This window comes from Psammomys obesus, unplaced genomic scaffold (genome assembly GCF_907164565.1).
Source record: "Psammomys obesus unplaced genomic scaffold, mPsaObe1.curated_primary_1811, whole genome shotgun sequence".
Taxonomy (NCBI): Eukaryota; Metazoa; Chordata; class Mammalia; order Rodentia; family Muridae; genus Psammomys; species Psammomys obesus.
This window is the reverse complement of record NW_026596166.1, coordinates 995,010-1,008,470: the sequence shown is the minus strand read 5'-3', so window position 1 is coordinate 1,008,470 and position 13,461 is coordinate 995,010. Positions and strand designations below refer to the sequence as shown.

At 43.5% G+C, this 13,461-nt stretch overlaps 1 protein-coding gene across 1 annotated transcript in view; it reads left to right on the top strand.

Moving 5' to 3' along the window:
* Nucleotides 1–2,215, top strand: part of Exd2 (exonuclease 3'-5' domain containing 2) — a 35,029-nt gene extending 32,814 nt beyond the window's left edge. The window contains exon 9 of the mRNA XM_055595506.1: nucleotides 846–2,215. Coding sequence (XP_055451481.1) covers nucleotides 846–1,062 — 217 coding nt within the window. The 3' untranslated portion in view covers nucleotides 1,063–2,215. The remainder of the gene's footprint in view (nucleotides 1–845) is intronic.
* Nucleotides 2,216–13,461: the final 11,246 nt, after the last annotated feature.

Here is a 13,461-nt window from a genome sequence, read left to right as displayed (position 1 = left end):
AGGAAGGAAGGAAGGAAGGAAGGAAGGAAGGAAGGAAGGAAGGAAGGGAAAGGAGAAAAAAAAACAGAAAGAAAGAGGAAAGAACAAAGAAAGCAAGGTGTGGGAAGCTGATGAGGCAAATAAATAAAACATGTACAAATATTGGGAGAGCCCAGAGTTGCTAAACTGGTGGGGCTTGGGGTGAAAGACTGGGAATATAGGTTTTGGGAGAGGAAAGAAGCTTGGGAGCAAAGTGGGGTTTTTTACCCCCTTGAAAGAGGTGGAGGGAGGCTCTGTTCACATAGCACCAGCAGTTTTCATGGTTTCCTGTCTAGCTAGGGACTAGGCAAGTGGTTCTTCTACATACATCATTTGCACAGCTGAGTAATCATAGGAGCATCTCACTATGACTGAAACACTCCTTGCCATCATGGTCTGACCTTATTTCTGTAAGGAAGAAGGCACTAAAAAAGTGGACTACCTTGAATTTTACACCGAGATTTAACAGTGTTTTTAGATTTAACAGCCTAATTTTAATACTGAATATGTTTTAGAACAAATAATGGCTTATAGATAAGTAAGCCCTTCCCTGAGTTGCTTTGAACCAACAAATACAAGATCAGTATACCTTAGCCAGGCAAGATTTCCCCATAGAGCTGAGTGTGTGTGGCCTTCCTGTAAATATAACTCAGAACCCCAAATGCCTTCAGTTTAAACCTGTATCCTATGTATTAAGAAAAAATTAAGTGAGAAAAAAGATTTTGAAGATATTAACATCTCCTTTAGGAGCCTGTCTCTTATCATCCTATGAGATTGTCCAGTGCTTGCTTTGCTCAGACCCTTTACAACTTTGTTTTTTTTGGCAGGATATACAATGAAAGCTATATTCCTCATGGGCTAAAGGTGGTACAGCGCCACACTGAGGGTGGGCTGCGCTCCCTCATGCAGCTGGAGAGCCGCTGGCGTCAGCACTTCCTGGACTCCATGCAGCCTAAGCACCTGCCCCAGCAGTGGTCAGTGGACCATAACCATCAGAAGCTGCTCCGGAAGTATGGGGATGACCTTCCCATCAAGCTGTCATGACTGCTGCTTCCTGCAGGTCAGGACAGGCGGGGAGCTGGAGCCAAGGTCGAAATTACCTCTTACCATTTAATGTCCTTAGGGTCGAAGCCCAGGTGACTCGGCTCAGAATGCCGACCTACTCTGATCCCCAGGTACTTCTGATGGAGCAAGGCTGTTTTAAGGGGAGCTTATGGTTTTGAATTTTAAGTGAGGGATCTATTATTTTCTCCTCCTTTCTTTCCTATTTTTGTGTGCAAGAGAAGCTTGGCCTTTATTTTCACTCCCCCCTCTGCTTTTCTTGTTAAGAGGGAGAAGACTTCTCTTTGAAGTAACTTGTGAGGCCCTGGGAAGCTGTTTGTAATTCTCTTCCCTCTCCGCTGCACTGGTTTCCCCTGGGCAGGGAGAAAACTTTCTTCCAGGGTTGAAGAAGTGACCCAGGGGTCACATTCATATTCCCAGTTCAACCTCATGATTTTAATCTTCTTGCTCTTCCATATGCATTTATTTGGGGTCTACCCCAACTGTATTACTAGGGTTATTTTACATGCTTGAAAATGTTCCCACTTATGCATACAGGACCAAACCCTAGCTTGCTGCCATGTGCTTCTTCCCCATCTCAGGGGAATTCCTTTTCTGGAAATGAGTTTTCAGCTGGGTGGGGCCAGCAAGCACACACCCTCTCCCAGGAGAGCTCTGGTCCATTGTTGAGCCTCTCTTCTGGATGGCAGCTTGTTGCCTAGCCCCTGCCCTGCTTCTGAGGACTGTCATTTCTCAGAGTCAGTGCCCGTGCCCTCGGTGTTCATGTTCCATTGCATTTGCAATACTGACCTCTCCTTAGCCCTTCATTTACTCCCAGAGCCATTCAGCCAGGTTACAGTGTGAGGACTTTACCTCCGCTGGAGCCTGGGACACTGAAGTTAACTGATGCATTAGAAGTTTAGAGGGTAATGTTTCACCTTTCAAAATGTTAGACTACTACTTTGAGTATGAAATCAATTTATTAGCAATTAGTATTTTTTCTAAACTGTTAGGAAAACTTTCTTATTTTATAAGATCTTAACAAACTTAAAAATAATTTTTTGGCCAGAATCCAACAAGAGTTCTATTTTGGAATTGTACCCATGTTGGTTATACCTGACCTGACATTGATAAATAAAACAACTTCAAAGCACAAGACTCAGTGATTGTAAGTGTGAAACTTTTCTTACTAACATTATAAAGTCAGGAAGCATTCTTGGGGAAGTTGCTGTTTATTCTGTAGAGTCGCTGCCTCATGGCAGTGCTGTGACACTTAGGCATGTACCCCACACACCACACCACAAGCCTTTGGGCTGGATTTGCAGTCCACAAACAATGTGTGTTACTCTGTCCCTCTGCACTACCTTCCCACCTTCCCTCTCAGGCATTTCAGGGTCAAGACTAGATACTCTTATAAACAAATAGTACCAGCTCCTTTGGGGAATTATGTTTAATAAAGCAGATTATCACAAAGCCCATGCCTCATGGCTGTAAGAACTCAGAATGAAAAGCCCAGAGATGAAGTGCAGACGAACAGCTTGGTTCTTCATCATGATAATTGCCAGGCTTCCCACAAGGTGGCACTCATAGATTTGTTTTTATATCCATTCTTGAGAAATAAGCAACTTTTTATGTGTGATTACTAAATATAACTTGTGACCTGTGCTTCAAAATATATGTAGCTAATTTTGAGTTACTTCCATAGCTTTATAAGAAAACCTTTCTCTGGAACAAGAGTGATGAGAGATGGGTTCTCTCAGTCTTCCTGATTTGCATGCAGAGAAGTGAGAAATACTGCATAGGTCATTTAAGGCACACTGGTTGGTGTGCAAAGAGGAGCCGGCTCTCCAGTGTCCCGTCCCCAGCCCCCACAAGGTCCAGTACAAGAAAGCCAGCAGCAGAGCATAGCTCCTTGATCCTTTTCAGAAGGCTGTTGCTGTAGAGGTGGGAATCTGTATTCTGAGACTGCCTGGAAATTTTGAGCCTTTCTCTAAGAGTGAAAATTGCCATCTTAAATGAGAAATTTTAAGGTAAACCTATTTTTCTGATATAACATGAAGCTGCGTGTATATGGCACTTTCTCGCCATATGGCACTTTCTGTATACAGGAGGAAGAAGTGGGAAGATGCTCTCTACAGAGAGAATAATAACCACCCATCTTCCTTCTCTCTAGAGAAGATAAAGGTTTTGGTCATGTGCTCAAATTTTTCATTTAGCCAGGTGTAGTGGCACACACCTTTGATCCCAGCATCCCAGAACTGGGAAACAGAGGCTAGTAGATCTTTTGAGTTTAAGGCCAGCCTGGTTTACATAGTGAGTTCCAGGACAGCCAAGGCTATGTAAAGAGAGCCTGTCTCAAAAGGAAAAAAAATTAATGTTTTTAAATATGTATGATATTTAAACAAGATTACCATATATGTGTGTGGTACATGCATGTATGTCTGTATGCTTGTATGCATCCTAATTTTTTTCCATTCACTGATATGGTATCACAAGTAATTTACTCATCTTTGCTCTTTGAAAATAAAGTTCTACCCAAGTGTGGTGGCTCATGCCTGTAATCCCAGCCCTTGGGAAGTGGAGGCAGAAATTTAGGGTTATCATTTGCTACTTATGAGTTTAAGACCAACTGGAGCTACATGAGCTCTGTCTCAAAACAAAACAGAAACCAGTGAAAATTAATGGTAATATATTTCTGAAAGCTCTCCTCACTTTGGTTATGCTGCCTCATACTGTTAAAAGTGTGGTTGTTTCAAATCCTTAAAAACCAGTTATGGAGATGAACTTTCTTGTGAATTTCTGACTCTGTCCTTGTAATTTCTTTAGGACAGAAACCTAGAAACTGGCTTGGGGCGTCACTGTTGCATGAGTACCAGTTAAGGTCGGTTTAGGAGTAGAGTGCACATTAAGGGAATTCATCCTTTTGACCCTTTAGCTCCCTGGACACTGATTGAGCTTCTGTGAGTTGGAATGGCCCCTGCAGTCCTAGCTATCGTGTTGGCGGCTTTGGGTAGCTTTGCTTCCCATTGTCTACCAGTCTTCATTACCATGTTCCCTTCCCACCTCTGCTGTCAGTGGTTTTTTGGAAGTAGTTTATTTAAAATTTTTAAATGTAAATTTTTTTCAGTTAAAAACATTTTTATTTTAAAATAAGGTTATGGACAGGTTCTTTTTGAAAATGAATCTATGTTTAATAACTTGTCATTCTAAAGTGAATGAAGCACACATCCAGGGGTTTGCTGCCACTTGAGTGCAGCCGTAAGTTACTTATTCTTACCCGTGTCACGGATAGATCAAATGACAAAATGTGTTTTGTTGAAATAAAGCTGACTTAATCCTCATTCCCAGCTCTTAGGAACCCAGCAGGCATAGAAGACTTTGGGTTAGCTTCTTATTTGGCCTCTTTAATCATTGAATTCTGATTTAGCTTGCCCTCAGGTTTTTATTCATTTGTTTATCTTTTATTTTTCTTCATTAGGTCTCATTTTTAGGTATTGTTAAAAAATATACTTTACATTTTTGTGTCCAGGGTGTTTGGTTTGTATGTGTATGGGTTTGTGTGTGCCAGGGTGGATGTGTGGAGGTCAGAAGACAACCTCAGGAATATGTTCTGCTCTTCCACCATGTGAGTTCCTGGGATCAAGCGGGGGGCACCTGGCTTCTTGGTAAGTGCCTTTACCCACTGAACGTTCTCATGGTTTATTAAGGGACAGCTCCCTCAAAAATGGGAGTGAGCAAGAGGAGCTGGGGAGGCATTTTTTCCCTAAAGATGTTAGGTTACTAATTATTATACTGCTAATTGTGATACATTACTCCTTGTGATGCATTTGAAATTAATCCTCCCCCCACTCCTGATCTTTTGTTTTTTTCCAAAAACGTCCAGTGGTCATTTTTAGACCTTTTTAAAAACACAGAATCATTTTTTCTTGGGAGAAATGAGCAAAAAGAGGACAAAAGGAGGGTGATTCTTGTTATGAATAACACAGCATGAATAATATAAAAACATGTAAGGTTTTATTTGGGATCTAGCTTAGTCTTCTGGCATTTGCCAAGTTCTCCTATGTTGGACTTTCTACCCATTCCAATCATGGAGCACAGTGATGGCGCATGCTGTCATACAGCTAGAGATCCACAGAGTCTGAAGTATCCTTTCCTGTTTCCTGTGAGAAGATGCAATAGTGACTCCCTCTGAGGCTAGCATGTCATTTGACATGATGGGAAATGCACTGATCATATGTCCTTGTTTACTTTGTGGCCATCTCTGATTGGTGACCCCCTAACACCAAATGGATCATTGTTTTGGAAATAATTAAGATCTGACTTCCTTTGTAAAAGACTAGGGAATGCCTGTATAACCTAGTTTATGCTTGTTTGTGGTTTTGCTAATGTATATGTTGCCTTCAAGGCCACTCTGTATTTTTGATAGGTGGTAGTTAATCTCATATCCTCCAGACTGAACCTAAAGCATTTGCCCTTCTTCCCATTTCCTTCTTATTAATACTAGAATCTCTCCCTTACTGAAAAGGTAGCTTGCTGCCTTTCTCTCAATATCACCCTTGCTTTAGGCCTAGAGTGAGGCAGAACATTATAGCAGAGAGGGCATGGTAAGATCTGTTTTCTTCATGGTGACTGGAAACCAGAGTCAGAGACAGATGGGAAGGGGCCAGGGGCAGCTGTAACATCAGTTTGACACCAGTTAGTCAGAATTCAAAGAAAAAGTAATATGGTGAGTATGACAGTTTTCATTATTAGACACAACCTCACTGAGGGCTTGTCTAGATCAGGTTAGCCTGTAGTCAGGGTTGTGGGGGATAGTTTTGATTATGTTAATTGATGTGAGACAAAACCCATTAAGGGCAGTGCCATTCCCTTGTTTTATGATCCTGGACTATTTAAGAATGAAGAAAAGGAAGATGAGCACAAAATAGCATCTTGCACACATTCTCTCTGTTTGGACTCTAGATATAAGTAGTTGCTTCCAGTTCCTGGTTTAATATCCCTACAGTAATGGATCATGTCCTGGAACTGTAAGCCAATTCTTTAAAAAAAAAAAAAAGTCTGCTAAGTTTAGAGTCACCATTATTAAGCACAATGGGTGATTCAGGGTTTTATTTAATTTTTGTTTTTTTGAGACAGGGTTTCTGTGTGTAGGCCTGGCTGTCTCACTCTGTAGACCAGGCTTACTACCAACTTGGGTTTACCTCCCAAGTGCTGGGATTAAAGGCATGCACCACCACCAGGTGATTCAGGGTATTCTTGAGTTGGAATGACTTAGTTGTATCTCAAGGGTCTCCCATCTCAGGCTGCAACATGCTAGGACAAGTCCTGGATAAAAATCAGAAACCAGAGCTACAGACATACCTTAGTAGAAGAATGCTTGCTACCATGCAACAGAAAAGAAAAGGAAAATCCAAACCTCACCACTGAAAATTAGCTGGTCATGGTGGTGCATGCCCCAGCACTCAGGGAGGCAGAGGCTCTGTGAGTTTGAGGCCAGCCTGGTCTACAAAGTGAATCCAGGACAGCCAGGGCTACACAGAGAAACCTGTCTTGAAAAACAAAATGAAAAACAAAACAAACCACCAAAACAGTATTATCCAGAAATAGTAGGTAGTTCATGCCTGTATTTTTGGAGCTTGGGAGGCTGAGGCAGAAGGATCATTAGGTGTTTGAAGTCAGCTTGGACTCCAGAATGACATGTCTCAGAAAAACAAAAGAACACTGCCTGTTCTTCCAAAGGACCCGGGTTCTATTCCCATCTACATGGCCGCTCAGATGGGAACTCCAGTTCCAGCAGTTCGAGGAAATCTAGTGCCCTCTTCTGGCCTCTGAGCACCCAGCACACAAGTGGTACACATACATGTAAGCAAAACACTGATGCACATAAAATTTTTAAAGCTTAAAACAAAAAGTAAAACAAAAAACAGAACAAAACCACAATAATAAGAAATGTGAACTTAGCAGTAAGACAAATGGGCTGAGATGGGGGGGTAGACCTATGTAGTTTTAAAGGTAGTGGGCATGAATGAGTTCGCTTACAGACCTAACTTTGAATTTTGCTCTTTCCCATACCCAAGTATATCATGTATTAGAGGTTTGGAGAGGAGTGGGCTGATGACCTTATTCTTGTTCCATTCATCAGCTGTAGGTGTTTGTACTAATCACTTAACTTTTTGTGCTGATAAAATCTAGATGAATTGCCAAGGAAGAGCCCTCAAAGTCCAAGCATTCTGTAATACATCCCACCATCTCTTTTAAGGCAGGGTTTCATTGTGTAGCCCTGGCCTGGAATTCTGTGTAGACTAGGCTGACCTTGGACTCAGAGGCCTGGCTGCTTCTGCCCCTGAGTGTAGGAATTAAAGGCATATGCCATTATGCTTAGCTAGAATTGGGTGCTTTTTTTTTTTTTTTTTTTTTTTTTTTTTTTTTTTTTGAGACAGGGTTTCCCTGTGTAGCCTTGGCTGTCCTAGAATCACTTTGTAGACCAGGATAGCCTTCAGACTCACAGCACTCTGCCTGCCTCTGCCTCCCGAATGCTGGGATTACAGGCGTGCACCACCAAACTTGGCTGAATTTGGCACTTTTAAAGGAAGACATTAAACCAATAAGTAAAAATAGTCTCTGTATGTGTGTGTTTTTAGTGTTGCGTGACTGTTGAGAACCCATGAGGCATCCATGTTTACATGTAAACATTGTAACCATCCCACTCTAGATGTCAGGAGCTCACAGGGTGCCTGAGAAGAGAGTGGCTATGGGCTTTGTGCATCCCTGGCTTACCAGTGACTTTGTCCTGCTCCCCTTTGCTCTGACTTGGGCATCAGCTAGACAGACGTATAAAAGTAATGTGTGCATTATTAGGTGCGTAAAGCCTCCTCTGTGAATGTCATTCCTTGTGACCTGGTAGAAAATGTTTCCTAATCCCTGTGCTTTGTTTCAGTCCCAAAGAGTATGTTGGCTTTTCTTTGTGAAACACAGATTTGTACCAATACGTTCAACTTAAAACTTTTTTCACAGTCACCTAGAAAAAGAAGCCTCGAGTTTCTACCAAAATGTAGTCATTTTGTTGTCACAGAAAAAAAAAAAGTGACCAGCTAGCCAAAAAGAAGGCTCAAGTACATTGTTCTGCCCTCTCCTTTGGAGGGTCTCTTACCTCACCTAAAATCCTGACATCTTCTGTTATGTCCTGCAGAGCCACTGAACAAGCCTTGGTCTGGCAGTGTGTCTCTCAAATCAAGATAACAGTGTTTGGCCCTGAAGGTCTGTAAGCCCCAGTTGTATCACATATGGCTTCCTCCAAGCTCTTGGACCAAAGTTGGCTCAGAAAATGAACAGACGATGACTTGGGGTTAGCTTTTCTTTTTCAAATGTTATACAAGTGCAGAGCACTTGGCTGCCCCCCCCCTCAAACCATCAGCAGAGCTTGACCTTGGCCAAGATTTTGCCTCATCCTCTAGGCATTTTAGCATAGAGTTGCATTTCAGCTGTGGAATGCTTAACCAAAAGCACATGCTGCGGTGCTGGGTTCCAAGGAGCAAGTTTTGCAAAAGCCCAAAGAACATTGTTCTCTCAAACCAGCAGCTTTCTCTAAACTACCCAGCACACCTCACACTGGTGATGTTTTGGCTCGTTTGTACACCAGGGCTGGAGTTTATTGTTAATAGCCTATTGAAGAATACAGCTTGATGAATTTTGACAGTTGTGTATGCTCACAGAACTATTGTGGGCTAAAATTTAAACCTGGCATGGTGTATGTCTATAATCCCAGCATTTGGGAGGCTGAGGCAGGAGGATCCATGCAAATCAGGGTCATCCCAGTCTATAAAGCGAGTTCCAAACCAGCCAAGGCTACATACTCAGACTCTCTCTTAAAAGAACCTAAAAAGTTAATAAGGACTGGCAACATAGCTCAGGGACAGAGAATTTGCCTAGCATGCTAGAGGCCCTTGGCTCAATACCTAGTCTGGGTTTTAAAAGGTAGCAAGAAGACTGGAGGTTTAACCTGTTACATACTTCTAGGGCCTGGAAGGTTATTTATTCATCAGGCTGAGGAAACTAAAGCAGTAAATCAAGGTCAGAATTGGTGAAGATTTAGTGCTTGTGGAGAATCTAAACACTTTTCTACATTTAGGGATTACAGCAAAACTTCCTGAAGTTTGATTTTAGTAAGTTAACTTAAAAGTAGATACTATGTGACATGTATAGAGTTCTTTTTTTTTTTTTTAATGTGTATGATGCCTGCACGTATGTTTGTGCACCATATGTATGCCTGGTGCTTGCAGAAGATAGAAGAGGGCTTCAGATCCCTTAGAACTGAAGTTACAATGGGCTAGGGGCCACCATGTGTGTGCTGGGAATCGAACCCAGATCTTCTGGAAGAACAGTCAATGGTCTTAACTACTGAACTATCTCTCCAGTCCCTCTTTGTTCTGTTTATGTTTTAACGTTTCCACTATACCTTCAGAATTCTTTAGCAGTGGCTCCCATAGCATACCCACTTACATTTCTGCTCCGTGATGCTTAGCTGTGATCTAAAAGCAAGGTACATGTGAATCTCTAGACAGAATCCCCTCCCTGCCTTTAAAACCGGACATTCTGATTCAAAATTTACAAACACACTGGGTGGTGGTGAATGACTTTTATCCCAGCACTTGGTGAGCAGAGGAAGGCAGATCTCTTAGTCTGAGGCCAGCCTGGTTTACAGTGAGTTCCAGGACAGCCAGGACTACACAGAGAAATCCTGTCTCAAAAAACAAAAACAAAACACGAGCTGGCATAACTATTCACCATCCCAAGCCATCCTTCTCTTTGAACATAGGGTTGACCTCATGTTTATTTTGAAAAGCCAGTTTCTCTGGCAAGGAAACCCTGATTTGTACAGTAAAATTTTTAAGTACATAAATCTCATACAGCCTTATTTAGTATTCCCAACACTCATGGCCAGAGAGCCCAGGAAGGGGCCCTTTTTACCCCACCTCCCTTAAGAGGAAGGGAAGCAGGCATGGCTTTTCTGTGGCTACTTCTACTTCTTAGCCCTCTTTTGTACTTCTTCTGTGGCAGGTGGCTAGGGGTCAGCTCCAAGTTGACACTTCCAAAGACTCACCCACGGCCCAGGGAAGGGAGTGCACGGCTGTTATCTACCCACTCGAGATCCGTTTGACTTCCCTGGTCATTTTATCCTTGTTGTCCTTTTTCACCCTCTCCTCTATGTGACCATCAGCATCCCTGTCCTCTAGAACATGCCCACTGCCAGACAGCTCCTCTAAGTGTGCCCTTACAATCGGCCTCACATTTGAGCAGTATCTGCCTTCTGATGAACTTGAAGAAAGTTTTGGAGACTTTGAGGCTGTGTTCAATATGCGAACAGTTGAGTGGCCTGATGGCTTATTGGGTGGTAGTGTGATAAAAAGAGGGGTCATTGGAAATAGCGTGGGCGCTTCCCACTCAGCCTGTGATGTGTGCTAGACTTTGGCTCCAGCCTTTTCTGGCCAGAGAGATGGAATGAGGCAAAGTGCCTGGTCTGTTTTAAATAGATTCCGCTTGCTGTAGCCAATAAGCACAACAGCTTGGAAGGTGAGTGACCCTTCCCAAGAGATTTATGTTGCGCCAATGCTTTTGCCTCCAGCGCTACTCCAAAGCCTCCTGCCCTCCTCTCTGACCTGACTCCACTGATGTTAACAGCCTTTCTGGATGGTCTCTCCCCAGGCTTGTCTGGCTTTAGTTTCTGTTATACTTTTATTGGTTTTTGCTCTCTGCTTTGTCTTTCCCTGAAGCTGTTTTTCCTGTGTTCTCTCTTTCCATCTCTTGTGGTCTATGTCTGTTCTGCCACATACTCTTCTCCATCTGCTGCTGCTTGTCTTATTGTCATAGCTTTTTGTCCTCTTGCCCCCATGTCCCACAGCCTTCTGGGGGACAGCCGATCCTCTGGGGCTCGTGTGCAGTTGGTGTCAGTCAAGAATACACCCACTGCAGTGACGGGTACTGGGACCAGTGGACCAAGGTTTTGGTCAGTTCTCTCTGTCACTACTGGGATACTCTAGATTGAGTACGGATGCTGGGCCATGTTTAGAAGGCCATTTGCAAGGCATAGAAGTAACTTGGGGGGGAGTGTTTAAACTTTGAGCCCTAGATTTCTAGTAAGAAGTCATTCGCAAGGGAAGCAGGCATCTTTAACTTACAGCCTGAGTGACTGACTGTGGGCATGTAGTTAAGGTGGAATTACCCACCTTGAACAGTCTCAGCTGTGGACCAGTGTAACAGCTCCAGACTGGGAAATGGACCTCGGTGTTGGTGGCTGTCTCTTGGCCATGTGCCAATGCAATAGGAGAAATTAAAGAAATCAGAGTAGGGCAGAGGAAGATAAGGACAGAAAAGTGATGGCTAGTGCCCATCCCCGGCTACAGTCAGAAAAAGGAAACAGAAGGACGCTGAGTAAGGGCTCAAGGTCATTAGAAGAACTGGTGGGAAGTTGGCACAAGGGGGAGAAAAAAAAATGGGCACAGGACTTGGCCTGAGATGCAGCAGCCCAGCCCTGCCAAGTGGAGGCACGCAGTACAGGGTGAAGCCAGGAAAAATAGGACCTTTTTTTTTCTTCCTCCCCTTTCAGATCTAGTATCTTTTTTTCTTATATACTTCTGTTTTCCTGTCACATCATCAGAAAACAAACCAAAAAGGGGCAATCTGCCTTTGAGAGAAAATAGTGGGGGCTGGAGCATTTAAGGTTGGATGTATTTCTCCTTTGCTTGTCCAGGAGCTGTGAAGAAGCAGCCCCTTGCTAGAGTACCTCAGTGGAGTCCACATACAGCAGGACAGCCCAGCGGAGTGCCTGCAGCCCAGTAGCCAGTAGCAGTGTGCGTCCATTGAACGTGTCCAGGCCAACCCAGCTGGACAGTGGGAGTGGCCTAGCAGGGGTCCAGTCCCATCCCTGGGCTCCTGTTTCTCCAGGAACTGAGAGGGAAAACAAAAAAGGCACAAAAGGATATGCAGTGAAAGTTAGTCCCAGTCCTGTTCCCAGGTGCCCTCTTCAGAGCTGTCCCTGAACATTCTAATCTCTTGAATGAATTTTTTCCAGTGCCTCCTTCTAGGTCTGGTATAATCTGAAAGATTGCAGTTTCTTTTTCTTCTCTTTGCCTTTTCCGCCCATGTGTATGTGTGTGTGGTATATATGCATGTTCACAGATGTGTAGGCACGCATATGTGCACATTCATATGCGTATCTGTACTTATGCATGTGGAGGTCTGAGGTTGATACTGGGAATCTTCGTCAACTCTCCTTCCACCTTGTTCTTTGAAGCAGGATCTCTCAAACCCAGACCTCATCTGCTAACTTTGCTGGCCAGCTTGCTTCAGGAATCCCACCTTCTTCCAAAGCTGGAATTACCAATAAGCTGCTGTGCCTCCTCTGGCATTTATGTAGAATCTAGAGCTCTGAAAGCTGTCCTCTGGATTACATGGCAAGCACTTTAACCACTGAGCCATCTTCCCACCCCAGGTTCCAGATTCTTGATCAAGTAGAATATTATAAATCACTCAGATATATGTGTCTATTCAAGATGTTAGGGGAAATCAAAGGACAAAGAAAATTACATTCTAATTTAGTGCTAATAATTCTTTCCAGGACTGGAAATGGTTTAAATATTAAGCAAATGAAGTCTTAAAATGCTTAGTCCCAGAAAGGCCATTCCAAGTGCACTTGAAACAAAGTACTACTCTTCCTTTAAAGATGGTTGTGGGTGCTGGGATTTGAACCGGAGTCCTTTGCAAGAGCAACAGTACTTCTAAACCTCAGACCCATCTTTTCAGCCTCCATTTTTTGGGGTGGGGATACTAACTTAAAAGTCAGAGCAGTCCTTCTGTGTGAGCCTCTCAAGTGCTGCGATTACCCGTGCGCAGAAACACCCACCAGCAAAGCCCCATTTTAAGTGCAAGAGGCCCAGATACGTCACTTCCCCAGGGTCATCAGGGTGGGCGATGGCAGCTCTTCTGCCTCCCGGCTGCTCCAGCTCTCTCCACTTTTAGCTAGTGCTCTTTGTAAAGATATATGATTCAGAGATAGAAGAAAAGACAATCGATGAGGCAAATTTCAGTGTTTTTTTTTCTCTAGTGGACAATCCTGTGTCACTAACAATTAGTGATTACTGGAAAGAAATCAGTAACTTAAGGAAAAGCATGAAATCCAATTGTAGTTGAAAAACAGACTGCATCCACTCCTGCACATGCATCCCTACCCACAGGCCATTGGGAGGGAGAGAGGCAGTAGCCACAATCTGAAGAGATTGTTGTCTGCTTCTCTGCGGAGATCTGGGGCCAAGGAGAGACATGGACCCCCCCCCCCACACCTCCCGTAGAACTACAGCCTATGGGCATGGGAAGCAGAGGCAGGCATTTTCTTGTTGTGGATCAACA